This window comes from Leptodactylus fuscus, chromosome 11 (assembly GCF_031893055.1).
Source record: "Leptodactylus fuscus isolate aLepFus1 chromosome 11, aLepFus1.hap2, whole genome shotgun sequence".
Lineage (NCBI taxonomy): Eukaryota > Metazoa > Chordata > Amphibia > Anura > Leptodactylidae > Leptodactylus > Leptodactylus fuscus.
Window position 1 is genome coordinate 78,640,502 of NC_134275.1, and position 19,280 is coordinate 78,659,781.

Here is a 19,280-nt window from a genome sequence, read left to right on the forward strand (position 1 = left end):
CCCCCTGCTGCACAGTCTTTGCCGCCCCCTGCTGCACAGTCCCTGCCGCCCCCTGATGCACAGTCCCTGCCGCCCCCTGATGCACAGTCCCTGCCGCCCCCCTGCTGCACAGTCCCTGCCGCCCCCCTGCTGCACAGTCTCTGCCGCCCCCTGCTGCAGTCTCTGCCGCCCCCTGCCGCGCAGTCTCTGCCGCCCCCTGCCGCGCAGTCTCTGCCGCCCCCTGCCGCGCAGTCTCTGCCGCCCCCTGCCGCGCAGTCTCTGCCGCCCCCTGCCGCGCAGTCTCTGCCGCCCCCTGCCGCGCAGTCTCTGCCGCCCCCTGCCGCACAGTCTCTGCCGCCCCCTGCCGCACAGTCTCTGCCGCCCCCTGCTGCAGTCTCTGCCGCCCCCTGCCGCACAGTCTCTGCCGCCCCCTGCCACACAGTCTCTGCCGCCCCCTGCTGCAGTGTCTCTGCCGCCCCCTGCTGCAGTCTCTGCCGCCCCCTGCTGCACAGTCTCTGCCGCCCCCTGCTGCAGTGTCTCTGCCGCCCCCTGCTGCAGTCTCTGCCGCCACCTGCTGCACAGTCTCTGCCGCCCCCTGCTGCACAGTCTCTGCCGCCCCCTGCTGCACAGTCTCTGCCGCCCCCTGCTGCACAGTCTCTGCCGCCCCCTGCTGCAGTCTCTGCCGCCCCCTGCTGCACAGTCTCTGCCGCCCCCTGCTGCACAGTCTCTGCCGCCCCCCTGCTGCACAGTCCCTGCCGCCCCCTGCTGCACAGTCTCTGCCGCCCCCTGCTGCAGTCTCTGCCGCCCCCTGCTGCACAGTCTCTGCCGCCCCCTGCTGCACAGTCTCCCGACCTTAGTTCACATAACTCATATTTCATACGCAGACAATGAGGCCGTTTTCCTGCTAATCCAGATTGACAAGTATGTTCCCGGCTGTGGTTTACACTATTGTACAGCGCCTCCTGTGGCCTGCCCTCTGCACCTGCATGTTGCTGGGTTATAGCTCTTCCACCTCCTCATATGAGCCCAGGAGCAGTAGGCCCATGTACACACACAGGAGATATGTGATGTAGAGACGGAGCACAGAGAGGTACCAGGATTTCCTTACAGTCACCTCAATGATGAACATTACAGTCACTTACCAGCAGAACTAGAACTCCTTCTACCTGAGCTCCTCACACCCCTTACTGTAGGAGATGCTGGTAATCCAGTGTCACAGCGGACACGTCGGGATCCTGCACTATAAGAGCAGTCAGGCTGAGGTTTACCTGTCAGAGTTGGCACAATGGCAGGAGGCGGCGCACTGGTCACTGGCTGCAGGATAATGGCGTGTGGGGTGCTGCCTGGGGGTGTGCTGGGCGGTTTTGTCCCTGGGGCAGGTCTTGGTTGTAAGGCCGGTTTCTTGGAAATGGTGCTGGTAGATTTAGGGAGACATCCAGACTGGGCTGTAAGAATCAGAGAGAGACAAGCAATGTGAATACTGGATACAGGAGAAGTCAACTACAGTCACGGTCATCACCGCCCCATCACAGTCACCTCCACCTCTGTAACCACTGAGCCATCACAGTCACCTCCACCTCTGTAACCACTGCACCATCACTGTCACCACCAGGACCATCAGTCACCACCGCCCCATCACCATTACTTCATCATATATGGCCTGCATTGCTGTGATACATCCGGTCACAGTCTAAGCTCTATTTGCACCTAATGGTGAACAATGGCCGGTGTAACAATGAGCTGGGGCAGCCTGACATGTCCTATTGTGGCAGTATCACACACACTCATGTCACTGTTACACTGGTGAGGATCCTGTACATGTTTCCAGTCTTTAGTGTCCCCTCTCCTGACACAGCAGCTTCACCATCCTCCTGAGAAGCTGCACAATATTGGCCACAACACCAGAAAACACAAGAACGAGGTAGACTGTACACTCCAGCAGTAAATATTTATTACTATATTAATACAACTATCACAAAAAAACGCACACAATACAGGAAAAAATTCCCACAAAGGATCCACTTGGCTGCAACTTTATCGTCCCTGTGTAAAAACATCACATTGCCAAATCACGTGGATTTTTATAAATATATTCCAGGTTGAAAAGCAAAAATCAATCAGTAGTAATGCATGGAACAAAGGAAGAGGTTGCATAAAAAGATAATAAGTAACTAGTGTAAACAACCTCACACGCAACTAGAACCAACGACCAGATCTTGGTGTGTCGGAGACTTACAAGCAGCGAATGTCCACAATGAGAGCACGGACGGGGACTTAGGAGCAGCAAACCAGCACAAAAAATGAACTATAAAATGCCTTAAGGAGTCAGTTCAATGCATGATGTTGAACCCGGTATGCTTACCCATGTGTAAGGCTAAACTAATGCCCGGGACCTGCAGCGAGCGAATCACCCGACGCGCGTTTCGGCGCTCTTGCCTTAGTCAGGGACACGCGTCGGGTGATCCACTCGCTGCAGGTCTCGGGCATTAGTTTAGCCTTACACATGGGTAAGATCTTTATTATTATATATTCCTCTGTGTACAGTTTAGTGCTGTGTTTTTGTTTTCTATAATATGGCCGCAATAGTGATCCCAACCCAATACATGTGCACAGAGACCAATCACGGGTACGTGTCCAGCCTCCGCATAGAGTTAATGTGAACACGTTTGGGTTATCGGGAAGAGATATGGTGTGAACGGAAACCTAAACGAGAACTCCAGGAAGTGTGAAGCCCCTGATAACAGACCGTACATGGCGGTCGCGGCTTCCTGACATCGCTCTGCGCACAGTCCAGGAATAGCTGGCTAAGATAGACATGAAGAATGAAAAAAATTGTATACCTATATAAGAGTGCCCCCCCACACACACACAAACAGCGCTACCATCGCATACAGACTGACTGTGGTACTGACCTTCAGGTTCCTGTCTAAGATGGGATGTCGATTCCCTACCCTTAGGTCTAATGCACGCAACCAAGTGTCATCCCACGCTCCTCCGAGGGGGTGTCCAATGGTCTGTTCCGTTCCCATGAACATAGAGCAGGTCCTATCCTGCTCCGTGTCACTGGAACAGAACACACTGAAGTCCCCATAGATGGAAGTCCATCACAAAATGCACGCCAAGGGTCATCTGAATGTATTCCAAGTACAAATCGTCCCCGAATTGGAGGCAGACTCGGTCACGCACCATAGGATAGGTCATCTATGTCATATCAGTGCTGGTCTGATACTTGGCATCCCCACTGATCAGCTGTTGTCAACACAGAAGTAAATAGCGCCGTACTTAGTGTAGTGGCTGGATCATGTTATTGCAGCTCAGCTCCAATTCACATGAATATAGCTCCGGGGCAGGCTGAGAACAGCTGATCGGTGGGGGTGCCAGGTCAGATCCTCTCTAAATCCAGTAGCAATGGTCAATATCAAAAGGCTGGACAACCTTTCTAAATCATCAGGCGAGGTTTCATTAGCTTCAAAGCCCAGAAATCTAGTCTGTGATGGATTTTGAGCTTCTCCCCCTTTTACGGACCCCATGGCAGACAGTGCAGAGGGCAGCGCTCACCGCTGTAATCCTAGTCCACCTGCCGCTGTGCACAATAGATGATGTTTCTGCAGAAACAGGACTGGTCTGAGCGGTTCTGTCAGTCTCCCACAATGCTCACCTGATGTTGACACTGGAAGCAGAGTTATTTGCAGGGTGCTGCAGGGAGCAGGTGGCGCCTCCAGGCTTGGACAGGAGGGAGACGATGGCAGCTCAACCTTCACTGTGGTCCCTCTGTCTCCTAGAGATGGCTATGCAAGACAAGGACATACATAAGACACGGAGCAAGAAACTGGTAAAGGGATCTCCAGGACTTTTTAGGGTTCCCGTGGCAGTGACCATGTGACATAACATTCAGTCACACGTTCTGATTTCAGTCCCAAATGTTGTGGTTGCAAACTAGTGAGGCGGCTGCAGGGCTCACCCCGATGCAGCAGCCTCTATGATCACCCGCGGCCCGGGCGTAGGATTCCTGACAACCTTAGATCGAGAAGTCATGAATTATTTAGCCTGGAAAACCCATCTAAAGCCTGGTCTACTAAGCTCCGCCATAGACAGGCATGCTGGTCTTATATGGAAGGGATAAGCGGCATACAGACACCTCCGGAGACGCTTATCCCTCCATTTGTAACATCGTTAGCGAAAGGAGAAGTTTTCATGAAATTAATACTAATGTACTCACCGTGTAGAGACCGTCACAGGAGGAAGAGGAATCACAAGACGATGAAGAGAAGGGAGACACAGGCTCGGCCTTAACTAGGAGATCTAAAAAGAGACAGAACCTACTTATGAGACATCCTGATCTGTAATCGAGCATTAACATTCATGCTTGAAGGGGTTATCCAGTCTCTGGTACTGAAGGCCTCTCCTGAGGATAAACCCTCAATATTAGATCTGTGGGGGTTCAACACCTGGGACCCCAACAGATCAGCTGTACTGAGACAGCACAGTCCCGATATTGCTCACATGCTGCGCGGCTCCCTCTTCATACAAACTGTATTGCCAGGTGATGGTTCTGCTACCTCGTAGACCAAGTTAGTCGTCCAGCTCCCGGCATGTAAACAATACCAGGGGCCATGCTGTCTCGGTACAGCTATCAGCTTTAAAGCTCAATTCCACATGCTAAGCCCCTTGACATATTATAGAATGCCATATAGCCATATACACACCTGACAGGTTTATACTGTGGATCTCATCCAAAGACGAGGACACGGAACAAGACTCTACGTCCATCTGACTGTCATACTGTGGAGAGAGGAGAAGTCATGTAGATAGAGCAGAGAGAACAGGCCACGTGATGAAACCACGACATAGACCTTACCAAATGTAGAGGATACGAGCCAAAGCCAGATGGAAAGAGGTCGCCATAGTCGTCTGCCACGTCTGGGTAACTGTACAGGCCTGTATCTGAGATACAACAGACACGTGTATTACATAAGGGACAATCCAGCAACGTGCACACATCATACATGTTATCTACATGATCGTACCAGGCACACGGATGTGTTCACACTCCCTACAATACATCTAAAATTAATATAAAAAATATCTTCATTTATATATGCAGTGCCGATGGCGACTTATGTGTCTGTATGGTTACAGATTACAAAGAGTTGGCTCCTCGGTCACTCCCTTCCCTTTCTTCTTCACAATCCACAGATGACGTTGAAGAAGAAGTGAAGTGACACACGACTACACAGAGTTAAAGGGATCCTGTCATTCAGATGGAATTTTTTGTCCCTAACACATAGGAATAGCTTTAACAAAGGCTATTTGTCTCCTACCTTTAGATGTCTTCTCTGCGCCGCCGTTCTATAAAAATCCTGGTTTTTGTTGGTATGCAAATGAGTTCTCTCGCAGCACTGTGGGTGGTCCTCTGCGCTCAAACAGCACTGGGGGTGTCCCCATTGCTGCAAGAGAAATCTCCAGTGACGCCTCCATCTTCTTCAGGAACGGCCTCTCCCTGCGTCTTCTTCCGGCGCAGGCGGTGAAATTTGTAGGCCTCGGGCAGAGCCGACTGCGCATGTCCGCGTCACAAGAAAAATGGCCGCTTACACAGTAAGTAAGCAGCCATTTTCTTGTGGCCTGTGGGCATGCGCAGTCGGCTCTGCCCGAAGCCTACAAGTTTCACCGCCTGCGCCGGAAGAAGACAAAGGAAGAGGATGTTCCTGAAGAAGATGGAGGCGGTGCTGGAGAGTTCTCTCGCAGCATTGGGGATGCCCCCAGTGCTGTTTGAGCGCTGGGGCCCGCCCCCAGTGCTGCGAGAGAACTCATCTGCATACCGACAAAAACCAGGATTTCTACGGAGCAGCGGCGCAGAGAAGACATCTAAACGTAGGAGAATAGACTTTCTTAAGGTTATTCCTATGTGTTAGGGACAAAAAATTCCATCTGAATGACAGGATCTCTTTAGTAGTTAGTAGTCTGTAACTATGGAAACACATAGGTCTGCACTGGAGCTGTGTACACAAAACAATAGGACATTTTTATCAATTTGCTTGGATGCTGTAGAGCAATAGAAAAAAAATGGTTCCAAACTATACACTCCCCATATCCTTATGAAAAGACCATAGACTAGAATGACACGGCCCCTGATAATATAGTCCGTGTATTCATGTCCATGCATCTTCTGCATCCAAATTCTGAGCACCTGAACCCTAAGGGTAGAGACATGAGTAACAGCTGTGGGTTAGAAATGATTATTAGGGGCAACACGGTGACTCAGTGGTTCGCACTGCAGCCTTGCAGCGCTGGAGTCCTGGGTTCGAATCCCACCAGGAACAACATCTGCAAGGAGTTTGTATGTTCTCCCGAAGTTTGCATGGATTTCCTCCCATTCTACAAAGACATACTGATAAGGAGAAAAAAATGTACATTATGATCCTTATATATATATATCCCTATATGGGGCTCACAATCTACAAAAAAAAAAAAAAAAAAAAGATTCTTAAAGGGGATGTCCAGACACACATTTCCTTACAAGGAGCTTTCAATGATAAAATAAGAACAACATAAGTTCTAATACTCGTCTTACATCTGCCAAATTCTGCAGGTAAAACTATTCTTTACCCGTAAAGACGGTGCAGACATGAACGATGATTTTAAGCCCACACCACTTTCTAATAAAGCTGCACGACGGCGCTGGTTTTGGACACACCTCGCTCGTCTCTACTTTAGACTCTTGTAAATTTTCAGTTCATGCACAGACCTGTATGGATAAACCCTCGCACTGACACGGTCCATGTGACCCTGAACCATTATCCACCCTGTGTAATATAATTTACAGCTTTACTGTCTTGTATACGCCAGATACCATCTGCTGCCGTGTGATACTTCCTCCTCGCTGGGCCTAAGTGGCGTCATCGGCAAAAACAATACCGTGTGTTGTAATGCCCTGAAGCGGAAGTAAAATGTGCTACACCCCGATACACGCTCACATGTGCTACCATATGGTGTCTCCGGGAGGCAATGGCCTGATCTTTACCATATGACATGTGAGGGGGGAGATGGGGCAACCAAATACCGGGATTAGAAGGAAAAGTGACAACATCCCTTTAAATAGTGAACTATAACCATTCTCTATTATAATATATCAGCAAGTCCGGGTGAGAACACCCCATCATCAGGGTACAGGGTAACAACAGTCAGACCAGGGGATGTATGGGGTGTGGTGTTTAGATGGGACCACCCTATAGATGTGGCTTAAAGCGACTGACCTAGTCCCAAAAATAACCTTATATGGAAGAAGCAGGAATTCCCAAATCTTCCCTCTAAACCAGGGATAGGGAACCTTCGGCTCTCCAGCTGCTGTGAAACTACAACTCCCATCATGCTCCATTCACTTCCATGGGAGTTCCAAGAACAGCAGAGCCAGTATGCATGCTGGGAGTTGTAGTTTTGCAACAGCTGGAGAGCCGTACATTCCCTACCCCTGCTCTAAACCTACATATCAGCTGGCAGAATCAGACCAAGCCAAGATCTATGGGGCCACTTTCTTATTTTGGAAGGGACATCAGACCAATGGAAAAAAAATAAAAAGCACATGCTGTCCAAATATTAGCACCGCTGATAATAATACCACCATATGCTGCATGAACAACAGTGATACACAATGCACAAAATAAAGCACCCTAAAGGGGTTGTCTGGGACGATACGTTTTAATGCATGCAGTGGGGAGAGAGTAAACATGCATTCATAATTACCTGCACCCTCTTCTCTATTACTGTGCTGGGCTGACCGGACGCAACGTGACCGCTGCAGTCAAGCATTGCTCCAAGCGGTCCCATCGACATCACTACGTTGCTGCGACTGACTGTATACACACTGATGGCCCAGTATAGAGACGCAGAGGAGGATGCAGGTCAGTATGAGTGAATAGTAATTTCCAAGCCCTCCTTGCTACATGCATTAACATTTATGAATCAGGACATTCCCTTTAAAAGGATAATCCGGCCCCAAATATACGTTTCATACTGAAGACCCATTCACAAGATGGAAGCTGATAGTAGATGAGCTGTGTAGGGTGGAAGCATTATATGAGGTGGACAGGGCTGCTGCGCCACTCCTATTACTTGATGAAGAGCGCTGCTCCCTGTCCACTAGCAGTTTCTGGACCCCGCTACAACCGCTGATCTGTGCAGGTGCCTGTGGATAGGTCATCAGTATGAAAAATCTATTTAGGGCTGGAAAATCCCTTTAAGTCTTCAAGATACTGTCAATGTCAGTAAGTGGAATCTGGGAAACCCCAATGCAAAAAAATGTCACTACTGCATGCCACCTTTACCAACACCCCGCCCCTTTTGGGGGTGCGACACGCCTCTTCTTATCGCATGTCAAGCCCCTTTTTGTGCCCATTCCAGTAGAACATGCCCTGGGGTCCTGCAGTCCTAGAAACACTTCGCCTGGTCCAGGAAATTCGCCCGCACTCCTGGGAGTTCACCCCTTTTCGCGGGATCCTCCTGGATGTTTTAGGATCATTGGCAAGTATGGATAGCGTGGTCAGATGCTGCAGGGAGCCCCCTGAGGAGCCCCATAGACCGCCGGCATGTGCCCCTTTTGCCCTCCTTGTAATCCAATGGCATCTCCACAGATTACAGAGGTCGTTGCGATTCTGGCCCGGTATCGGAGCCTTGTCAAAGGACCTGCAGGAATATACAGCCAGTATGGCAGCGCGCTGTATACAAGGTATATACCCCAGTCCTCGCTGGTCAGCAGGTTGTCTGCGCAGAACTTGGTGTCCAGGTCGTTGAGCAGCAGGTCCGTTGCCATAATGACGTCTCTCTTGACCTCAGCGCCTGTAGGAAAGAAAGCACAGCATGAGGCGGGATCAGAGGAAGAAGCCGCAACGAAAAGGCGAAATATTGTCACCCAATTCCAGTTTATTTCGCTTACAAGTCTCCGGATTTGAGAACATAAGGCGAATGTGCAAATACGCAAAACGTTTCAGTTACCGCCATTTTGCAGGATGAAGTGAAGGACAGGATAATATTACCGCAGCGGAGCTTCCGATAACCAGGCGTCATACGTTTTTGCACATTTGCTGCGTAGAAGTCAACGGAAATCAAATATGGCCGCCGACATTACAATACGACATCATTATTCGATTGTGAACGCGACTAAGGCACGTAACAGTATCCGAAACAACCGCCACGGCCACGAGATGCCATCTCCGGAGAGAAGAATGAGGTCACATGATCTGCAAATCGCTCAAGTACCGTATGGTGTCGCTCATGCAGGGTATCATTACTTCTGCAACCAGCCAAGGTTTGTAGCCCAAGGCTACTCAATCCTCCGGGTGCAGGGACATCTCTTCCGCCTGATAGACTAAAAGGGCTACGTCACACCGCATGAAAACCTGTGCCGTGACGTCACTACTGCTAAGAATGACGCGAGTGGTCAGGAGGTGGTGACAGTGCCGTAAAGCAGGTCCTAGAAATAACAACATCATTACCCGGTATCCGCCGATGTCAGGAAGGGACTGCAGCCACCGTCCACAAGGCTCAGCTACGTCACATGAGTCTCCACCAATCACTGCTCACGACCGTAGGGCTCCAGCCAATCGGAGAGCAGGAAGCATATCCCCGCCTCCTTCAGGTATTCACCGATTATTGACAGAGGAAGACAGGGAGAAGATGCTGGCCAATGTTACGCTTGGCTGGGTTTGAGTGACGTGTGAATCAACCAATGAACGATAGAAAGGGAGTGGTCCAATAGAAAGTGGACGGAACGTTCTGCCGGCCATCTGATTGGACAGGAAGGTAGAGTCAGCGCTTGACAGGCGGCCCATGATGCATTGCTGTTGAACGCATGCTCAGTTCATAGGATGTAGGTGGTGTCGGGAGTTGTAGTTTTAGACTGGTATAGAGTCCAGGATGCGGATCGCAGCGCTGTGGCAGATTGTGACGCGTTTATTGCAGTTATCATGCGATTGTCGTACTGGATATAGCTGCATAGTCTAGTTAGATATTCTGTATACTACGTTTATACGTATATAGCGCCATCATGTGACTATGGGCAACAGAGACAGTTTTGATCATGTATGTTCAGTGTTAGGCTGAGTTCACACAGAGTTTTTTGATCCGGATTGTGATGCACAATCCACCTCCAAAAAACGACTCCCAATTGACTTCTACAGGATCTGCTAGCTTTTTTTCCGCTAGCAGAAGCGAGCTGACCTTTCTTCAGGCGGATTCCGCCTGAAAACAACAACGGGGGTCATTGTGAGGCGGAAAAAACGTGTCACAGTTTTTGGCGCATTTTTTTCAAGGTCCATACACTGTGCTGGAGTAAAAAAAAAAACGCCTCATGTAAAAAAAAAATGCTTCAAAAAACCATTTCCTAATTCCAAAAGTGGATTTTTTCCTGTTCAAAATCCTCGCCAAAAAACTGTGCGAACTTAGCCTAAGGGTTAGTTCACACGGGCACAGAGGGGGCGGATTATGGCGCGTAATCCACAATATGATCCACCCAGTCACTATGGCGGTCTATGTGGCTTCCTTCTCTTCAGGCGGATTCTGCGGCTCGTGGAGCTGCGGCGTCTGCCTGGCGGTGGCAACCTCCGGAGGCAGGCCATTCATGTAAGGCTGCTTCGGAGGGGGAAGTCGTGACAGTCGCGGCAGGCGGGTTTTGACCTGAGAGTGACGCTGCCCCCCCAGTCACTCTCAGTGCCAAAATCCACCATACTGCCCCCTGTGTCTAGGTTGATGCAAATGGCTCCATTCACTGCCATGATACACACTATATTGGGACATGTTCACATTACACCTACAGGAGACCTTACGACATCCAATACATCCAGAAGAGGTCGGATCTTGTCCCCCATCTGTTGTAGGTGACCCCTTCGGTGTTGGCTACGGCCACTCCAAACTACACCTTTATGGACCCTGCACAGGGGTACGGTCATGCTGGAACAGAAAAGATCCTACACCAAGTTGTTCCTACAAAGTTGTAAGGGAGACACAGTTTCTTCACAAAGTCGGAAGCGTGTAATTCTCTATAATGTCTTGTAGGGTAAAGCCTTAAGATTTCCCTTTAGTAGAAATAAGACACCTAGGCCGATCCATCCAAAGCAATCCCATAATCTTATCGCTCCTCCACTAAACCTTACAGTGACGTAGTAGATCAGGTTGGATAAAGAAACAAGTTCAACCTGAAAATGTAAAAAAATTGACCTGAAAGAAGGGAAAAAATAATCCTGAGACGGAAGCCATGAGAGGAAAAAATGACTTCCTAACTCCAAATACAGAAATTGGACTGAGGCCCCTCGGGGTAGGTCAGTGCGCTGTCCGGATTTTTCTCGAATAGCACACTGTCCCATTCATTCCTGTTGGCCCACGCACATGACTATGTATTACATGGATCAGTATGTGGGCCCAAAGTCTGGGGCGCAAAACTCAGGACGGGTCCTATTCCTGTCCAGTTTTGGGGCCATGAGCTACAATTCATTGAATGAGTGGAGCCGTCAAAGCATGACAGACACACGCATGACATCCATGTGTCGCCCATGTACCGGCCATACCGTTCAGTCACAGTCATGTGCAATTAGCCTAAGTTCATAGATCAGCATCTTATTCCAAAAATTCTAGTTCCCAAAACCTTTGAGCAGAGTCTCATCGCTCTTACAGTAAAGAAGCCCCACCTGTGACTATGGTGAAATCTTTTATCCACTACACATAGGGAATGTCCCCTACAGGCCTCCGTATAAAGACATCACTGGAAAGATCTGACCATTCAGATATCTGTACCTTGTCATCGGGCCACCCAAACTGAACAACCCCAACTTCCATAGCCCGTCTTTATACTGTCATCCAACCATCCCCTTAATTACCTCGGTCACCCTCCTCTGCAGCCTCTTTGGTCCACCTATGTCTCTTATATACAGGTTCCCAAAACTGTGCCCTGTATTCTACGTGTGGCCTGATATGTATCTATGTCCTCTCTTGATGCCCCTCATGGTTGCTGACACTGGTTGCTAAAATTAAGTTCATTGTCCTCTTTTATCCCCAAGTCTTTCTCAGCTGTCGTCGTATCCAGTATTTTATTACCTAATACAGAATTGTAAGAGCCCAAGCTCAAGCTTCCCCAAATCCCTCCGCAGTACTTGACTCTCCTCCTCTGTGGTGACTACTTTATACAGCTTAGTATCATCTGCAGGTATTGAGATTCTACTCTGTAACCCTTACACCAGGTCATTAAAGGGATCCTATCATTAAACCGTAATTTTTTGTGATTAACTCATAGGAATAACCTTAAGAAAGTCTATTCTTCTCCTACCTTTAGATGTCTTCTCTGCGCCGCCGTTCAGTAGAAATCCCGCTATTCATCAGTATGCAAATGAGTTCTCTCGCAGCACTGAGAGAACTCTCCAGCGCCGCCTCCATCTTCTTCAGGAACAGCCTCTTCACGTATTTTCCTATGGCGCTGCGGGTCAAACTTGTAGGCCTCGGGCAGAGCCGACTGTGCATGCCCACAGGCCACAAGAAAATGGCTGCTTACTTACTGTGTAAGCGGCCATTTTTCTTGTGGCCGCAGACATGCGCAGTCGGCTCTGTCAAAGGCCTAGAAGTTTGACCCCCAGCGCTGGAAGAAGATGCGTGAAGAGGCCGTTCCTGAAGAAGATGGAGGCGGCGCTGGACAGTTCTCTCGCAGCATTGGGAACACCCCCCAGTGCTGTTTGAGAGAACTCATTTGCATACCAACGAAAAACAGGATTTCTACCAAACAGCAGCGCAGAGAAGACATCTAAAGGTAGGAGAAGAGTAGTCTTTCTTAAGGCTATTGCTACGTGTTTTAATGGTAGGATCCCTTTAATAAAAATACATTGAAAAGGCGAGCGGCCAGGTTCCCTTTATATGACGTTGTACGAGGACTGGACTGGAGAGAAGCTCTATTCATACGATGTCGTTCTTACCAAGAAACTTAAGCAAAGTCAAGATGATCACATTATTTAATATAAAATGTTTATGTATTATATCATAAGTTATGTCTCCAATAAATATTTAATCCCCTTTAAGAGAGAGAAGTGTCCTGTATATGAATCATCTGATGTTTCACCAGTTGTGACTTCATGGTAAAGCCAATTCCACAATCAGGACATGAATATGGCTTCTCCTTGGTGTGAATCCTCTGATGTTCAACAAGACCCGATTTACGGCTAAAAGATTTGCCACAATCCAGACATAAAAATGGCCGCTCCCCCGTGTGAACCTTTTGATGTCTCATAAGGTCTGACTTTTGGGTAAAACTCTTGTCACATTCGGAACACAAGTAAGGCTTTTCCCCGGTGTGGACCTTCTGATGACTCTCAAGGTGTTGCTTACGGGTAAAGCACCTTCCACAATATGAACAAAAATATGGCTTCTCCCCAGTGTGGATCCTCTGATGTATCACGAGGTCCGACTTCTGGATAAAAGCTCTTCCACAATCCGAACATGGGAACGGCTTCTCACCCGTGTGGGATTTCTGATGTTCAAGAAGAGTTGTTCTCCGGCCAAAAGATTTCCCACATTCCGAACATGAGAATGGCCTCTCCCTCAGGTGAATCTTCTTATGTCTGAGAAAGTCCATCTTCTGGGTAAAACATTTACCACATTCTAAACATGAGAACAGCTTCTTCCTGGTGTGGATGGCCTGATGACTCTCAAGATGGTGTTTACGAGTGAAACACTTTCCACACGCTGAGCAAAAATATGGCTTCTCTCCAGAGTGGATTCTCTGATGTCTTACAAGATCGGACTCCTGGACAAATCCTATCCCATATTCTGAACATGACAATGACGTCTTCCCGGAGTGGATCTTCTGATGTATCGCACGGTCTGACTCCTGGACAAATCCTATCCCACATTCTGAACATGACAATGACGTCTTCTCGGAGTGGATCCTCTGATGTATCGCGAGGTCTGACTCCTGGACAAATCCTATCCCACATTCTGAACATGACAATGGCGTCTCCCCAATGTGGGATTTCTGATGTTCTACAAGAATTGATCTCTGAGTGAAACATTTCCCACACTCTAAACATGAAAATGGGGATTCTATGGTGTGAACCATCTGATGTTTGAGAAGGTCTTCACTTTGGGTAAAAGTTTTGCCACTTTCTGAACACGAGAACATCTTTTCCTTGATGTGAGATTTCTGATGTTCAACGAGAACATCTCTCTGTGTAAAACATTCCCCACACTCCGAACATGAATGTGACTGTTCTATGGTGTGCACAGTCTGATGTCTGATAAAGTCCGTCTTCTGGCTAAAAGAGTCACCACATTGTGAACAGGAGAATGGCTTCTCCCTAGTGTGGGATTTCTGATGTTCAACAAGAATTGATCTCCGGCTAAAAGACCTCCCACAATCAGAACAGGAATATGGCTTCTCCCCGGTATGGATCCTCTCATGGGTAACAAGAGAAGATTTTCTGGTAAAATGTTTCCCGCACTCGGTACATGAAAACGGCTTCTCGTCCTTGTGGGTCATGTAGTGTATCATAAGATTAAACTTCTTCTTAAAGCATTTCCCACATTCGGTACATGAAAATGGCCTGTCATCTTTGTGGGTCCTCTTATGTAGCAGAAGATTGAACTTCTTTTTGAAACAATCCCCACATTCAGGACATTGGAAAATTTTTGTTTTCTCTGACTGGTCGGAAAAAACCTTTGCTTCAGACGATAGATCTTTTCCATGAAGGACTGGGGGTGTAAGTAGTGGAAATAGATGTTCTCCAGATGTACCAATATGGTCTGCTTGGTACTCCAGATATATAGGGAGATGTCCATTTGAGTTGCTGTTATAGTGGTTATCTGCTGGAAGGACAGAGGGTATCAGTGGTGGAAGTAGATGTTCTCCAGATGTATCTCTATGCTCTGGTTTGTACTCTGGATATGTCGGAGGATGTCCATCTGAGTTACCTGTGTAATGGTTATCTGTTGGAAGGACTTTGGTTATAAATAGGGGAAATAGATGTTCTCCAGACGTATCGATATGCTCTGGTTTGTACTCTGTATATATAGGGAGATGGCCATCTGAGTTACTCGACTGGTGGTTATCTGATGGTGTAAGTGGAGCAAGAAGTTGTTCTCCAGATGTATCTCTGTGCTCTGGTTTGTACTCTGGATATATAGGAGGATGTCCCTCTGAGTTGCTCATGTAGTGGATATCTGCTGGAATGACTTTGGGTATAAGTGGTGGAAATAGATGTTCTCCGGACGTATCTCTATGCTCTTCTTTGTATTCTGTATATGTAGGGAGAGGTCCATCTGACGTGCTCATGTAGTTGTTATCTGCTGGAGATTGAAACAGAGTGGCAAAAGTCAAAATCTCAGGAGTCAAGAATCCAAGAAATGTGCTGGTGACAACTCAATTTTTTGGTTGCTTTCTACGAACTTCTAAAGACGGCTAAGATCTACAGCAATGTATCTGTCCCTGCTTTTCAATATAGGAGATTCCCTTTCCAACCGTAAATAGCAAATGTGATCAATGAAAATTCCTACTTACCCTGTGATGTGAGGGGCTGGTCGTCCTCCATCATGACCTCCTTGTACTGATCCTTGTGCCCTTCTAAATACTCCCACTCCTCCATGGAGAGATAGACGGTGACATCTTGACACCTTATAGGGACCTGACGGACACAATGATACGGTCATCACCCAGACACATGACTGTATTATGTCCCAGCATTCCCAGCAGCGCTCACCTCTCCAGTCAGAAGCTCAGTGATCTTGTTGGTAAGATGTATTATCTTCTGTGTATCGCTTCTCTCATCTATCAGTGATTTATTTGGTGGTAACATACATGTACTCGAGGTCTTGCTCCATTCTTCTGGCTCACAGGGAAGGCTTCTTGGGGTCACATATTTATCAGACGATGTTTTCACTAAGGTAAACTCCTGTGTGTGGAGAGAGATGTAAGTAATATAACTACATCCCTTCCCAGAATCCCTCACCTCTCAAGTAATATTATGTCCTTATTAATAGAGATAAGTGTGACTTCCCAGAATCCCTCACCTCTCCAATAATATTAGTGTTGGCCAAAAGTATTGGCACCCCTGCAATTCTGTCAGATAATACTCCTGTTCTTCCAGATAATGATTGCAGTCACAAATTCTTTGGTATTTTCTTCATTTAATTTGTCTTCAAATGGAAAACCACAAAAAGAATTGTCAAAAAGCCAAATTGGATATAATTCCACAGCAAACATAAAAATGGGCGTGGACAAAAGTATTGGCACTGTCTGAAAAATCATGTGATGCTTCTCTAATTTGTGTAATTGACACCACCTGTTACTTACCTGAGGCATCTAACAGGTGGTGGCAATAACTAAATCACACTTGCAGCCAGTTGAAATGGATTAAAGTTGACTCAACCTCTGTCCTGTGTCCTTGTGTGACCACATTGAGCATGGAGAAAAGAAAGAAGACCAAAGAACCAAAGACAAGAGGGGCGCTATCTCTGAAATAAAAGCAGGATCTTTTTCTAATCCCGGACGCCATTAACACAAGGGTGTCCATACAATAGGGGCAGCCCGGACCCCTGCTATAGGCTCCATAAGGAGAGAATGGTCCCATTTGGGGTGGGGGCTCATTTTAGGACATGTTAGGGCTTGGTTGCGATCCAGAGGGGCTACATTTAGCGGTTTTGTGTCCTCAGCATCTGCACATTACTTGTCTTTCACCTCCCCCGCCCTGAGTCCTTGTTCCCCCTCTGTCGCCCCCCTCAGCCCTCTCTGCTATGTCTCCATCTCTCGCACTGTAAAGGTCAAGTCTGTGGATTAAACCATTTCTTTGTATGATACACAATGGGAGTTTTCCTGCGTTCATGTGTCTGAGCAGATAATCATTTATTATACTGGACCCCGCGGCACCCACTGATACAGGTCACCCGCAGGGCACCATAGGGGGCTACAGGACGGGGCATATTAGTATAGACATACATATAGAGATTCTGGATGGTGAAGGGGTATATAGGTATATACAGGGTGGGTATAGGAGGTGGCATGTTGGAAGAGGCATCACTATATATATCACCGTGCAAAAGTTTTAGACAACTTTAATAATACTTACAGTGTTGGCCAAAAGTATTGGCCCCCCTGTAATTCTGTCAGATAATACTCATGTTCTTCCAGATAATGATTACAATCACAAATTCTTTAGTATTTTCTTCATTTATTTTGTCTTCAATGGAAGACCCCAAAAAGAATTGTCAAAAAGCCAAATTGGATATAATTCCACACCAAACATAAAAAAGGGGGTGGACAAAAGTATTGGCACTGTTTGAAAAATCATATGATGCTTCTCTAATTTGTGTAATTAACAGCACCTGTTACTTACCTGAGGCACCTAACAGGTGGTGGCAATAACTAAATCACACTTGCAGCCAGTTGAAATGGATTAAAGTTGACTCAACCTCTGTCCTGTGTCCTTGTGTGACCACATTGAGCATGGAGAAAAGAAAGAAGACCAAAGAACTGTCTGAGGACTTGTGAGGAAGCATGAGCAATCTCAAGGCTACAAGTCCATCTCCAAAGCCCTGAATGTTCCTGTGTCTACCGTGCGCAGTGTCAGTAAGAAGTGTAAAGCCCATGGCCCTGTGGCTAACCTCCCTAGATGTGGACGCAAAAGAAACATCGACGATAGATTTCACCACAAGATTGTGCGGATGGCGGATAAAGAACCTCGACTAACATCCAAACAAGTCCAAGCTGCCCTGCAGTCCGAGGGTACAACAGTGTCACCCCGTACTATCCAGCGTCAGCGTCTGAATGAGAAGGGACTGTATGGTAGGAGACCCAGGAAGACCCCACTTCTTACCCAGAGACAGAAGCCAGGCTGGAGTTTGCCAAAACTTACCTGAGAAAGCCAAAACCGTTCTGGAAGAATGTTCTCTGGTCAGAGGAGACAAAAGTAGGAAAAGGCCTCAACATAGAGATTACAGGGAAAAAAGAGGCCTTCAAAGTAAAGAAGACGCCCCCTACAGTCAGACATGGCGGAGGGTCCCTGATGTTTTGGGGTTGCTTTGCTGCCTCTGGCACTGGACTGCTTGACCGTGTGCATGGCATTATGAAGTCTGAAGACGACCAACACATTGTGCAGCATCATGTAGGGCCCAGTGTGAGAAAGCTGGGTCTCCCTCAGAGGTCAGGGCTCTTCCAGCAGGACAAGGACCCAAAACACACTTCAGGTCAGCACTAGAAAATGGTGGTGAGAGAAAGCCCTGGAGCGGTTGTGCGCAGTTATTGTGTCTAAAGGTTGTGCTACCAAGTATTAGGCTGAGGGCGCCAATACTTCTGTCCGCACCATTTTTGGAGTTTTGTGTAAAATGATCAATGATTTGACTTTTTTCATTCTCTTTTATGTTTTTTCATTGCAAGCAAAATAAATGAAGATATTAATACCAAAGAGTTTGTGCTTGTAATCATTTTCTGGGAGACAATGAGGATTATCTGACAGAATTGCAGGGGGCCAATACTTTTGGCCAACACTGTAGAAGTTTGAAGCCACCACTGGAAGAAGACCCGTTCTTGAAGAAGATGGAGGTGGCGCTGGAGAGTTCTCTCGCAGGATTGGGGACGCCCCCAGTGCTGTTTGAGCGCTGGGGACCGCCCCCAGTGTTGTGAGAGAACTCATTTGCATACCGATGAAAACTGGGATTTATACCAAACCGCAGCGTGGAGAAGACATCTAAAGGTATGAGAAGAAGAGGCTTTCTTAAGGTTAGGCAGAAAAAATGAGTTTTAATGATAGGATCCCTTTAATAGAGATAAGTGTGAGGTCATGTGACATACTTCCCAGAATCCCTCACCTCTCCAGTAAGCAGGTAAATGATCTCTAACGTGAGGTGGATTATCTTCTCAGTTATTTTGTCTCTGTCCTTTTCCATTCTTCATCTACGCCAAGGACAAATATCTTGTGGAACAGACTGAGGAGACGTCCGGTGGTGTCACAGAGTAGTCTGAAAAGACAAATAGTGATTTTTAATACTGTTCATCTCAAAACATCAAAATTTTGGGGGCTGGATAGGATTAAAGGTGTGACGTAACACAATGAAGTTTCCTTTGCACCGCAGAGTTGTCGCTCTTTGATCCGGGGATATAAGTTCGGGTATAGGCAGATACAGAGGGGGGACCTAAATGTGTGACAAAATGATGGCGCAAAGTAATCCAAAAAGTGTAGTAAAGTTGGACAAGTGTTGAGGTTTATCATCCAGCATCAACCACGGCGATAACTTTTGCACATGTTTAGACGACCAGGTCCAAGTCTACGCTCTCTACACACCAG

General features: G+C 47.5%; 1 protein-coding gene across 12 annotated transcripts in view; it reads right to left on the bottom strand.

Annotated features, from left to right (window-relative positions):
* The window catches only part of ATF6B (activating transcription factor 6 beta), a 35,314-nt gene that overhangs the window by 15,819 nt on the left and 215 nt on the right, over positions 1–19,280 (bottom strand). For 9 of the 12 annotated variants that reach the window (XR_012711834.1, XR_012711828.1, XR_012711833.1 and 6 more), the window contains exons 1-7: positions 9,468–9,583; positions 8,710–8,811; positions 4,838–4,923; positions 4,686–4,761; positions 4,199–4,281; positions 3,638–3,767; positions 1,248–1,424 (exon numbers count right to left, since the gene is read on the bottom strand). Coding sequence is in view for 4 of the 12 variants with exons in the window: in XM_075259303.1 (XP_075115404.1) it covers positions 1,248–1,424; positions 3,638–3,767; positions 4,199–4,281; positions 4,686–4,761; positions 4,838–4,923; positions 8,710–8,785 (628 nt within the window). In the remaining 8 variants the exon portion in view is untranslated. Of the gene's footprint in view, positions 1–1,247; positions 1,425–3,637; positions 3,768–4,198; positions 4,282–4,685; positions 4,762–4,837; positions 4,924–8,709; positions 8,812–9,467; positions 9,584–12,979; positions 15,292–15,502; positions 15,627–15,701; positions 15,894–18,804; positions 18,955–19,280 lie in introns of those variants that run through there. The other 3 variants (XM_075259304.1, XM_075259302.1, XM_075259301.1) reach the window with 3 other exon arrangements.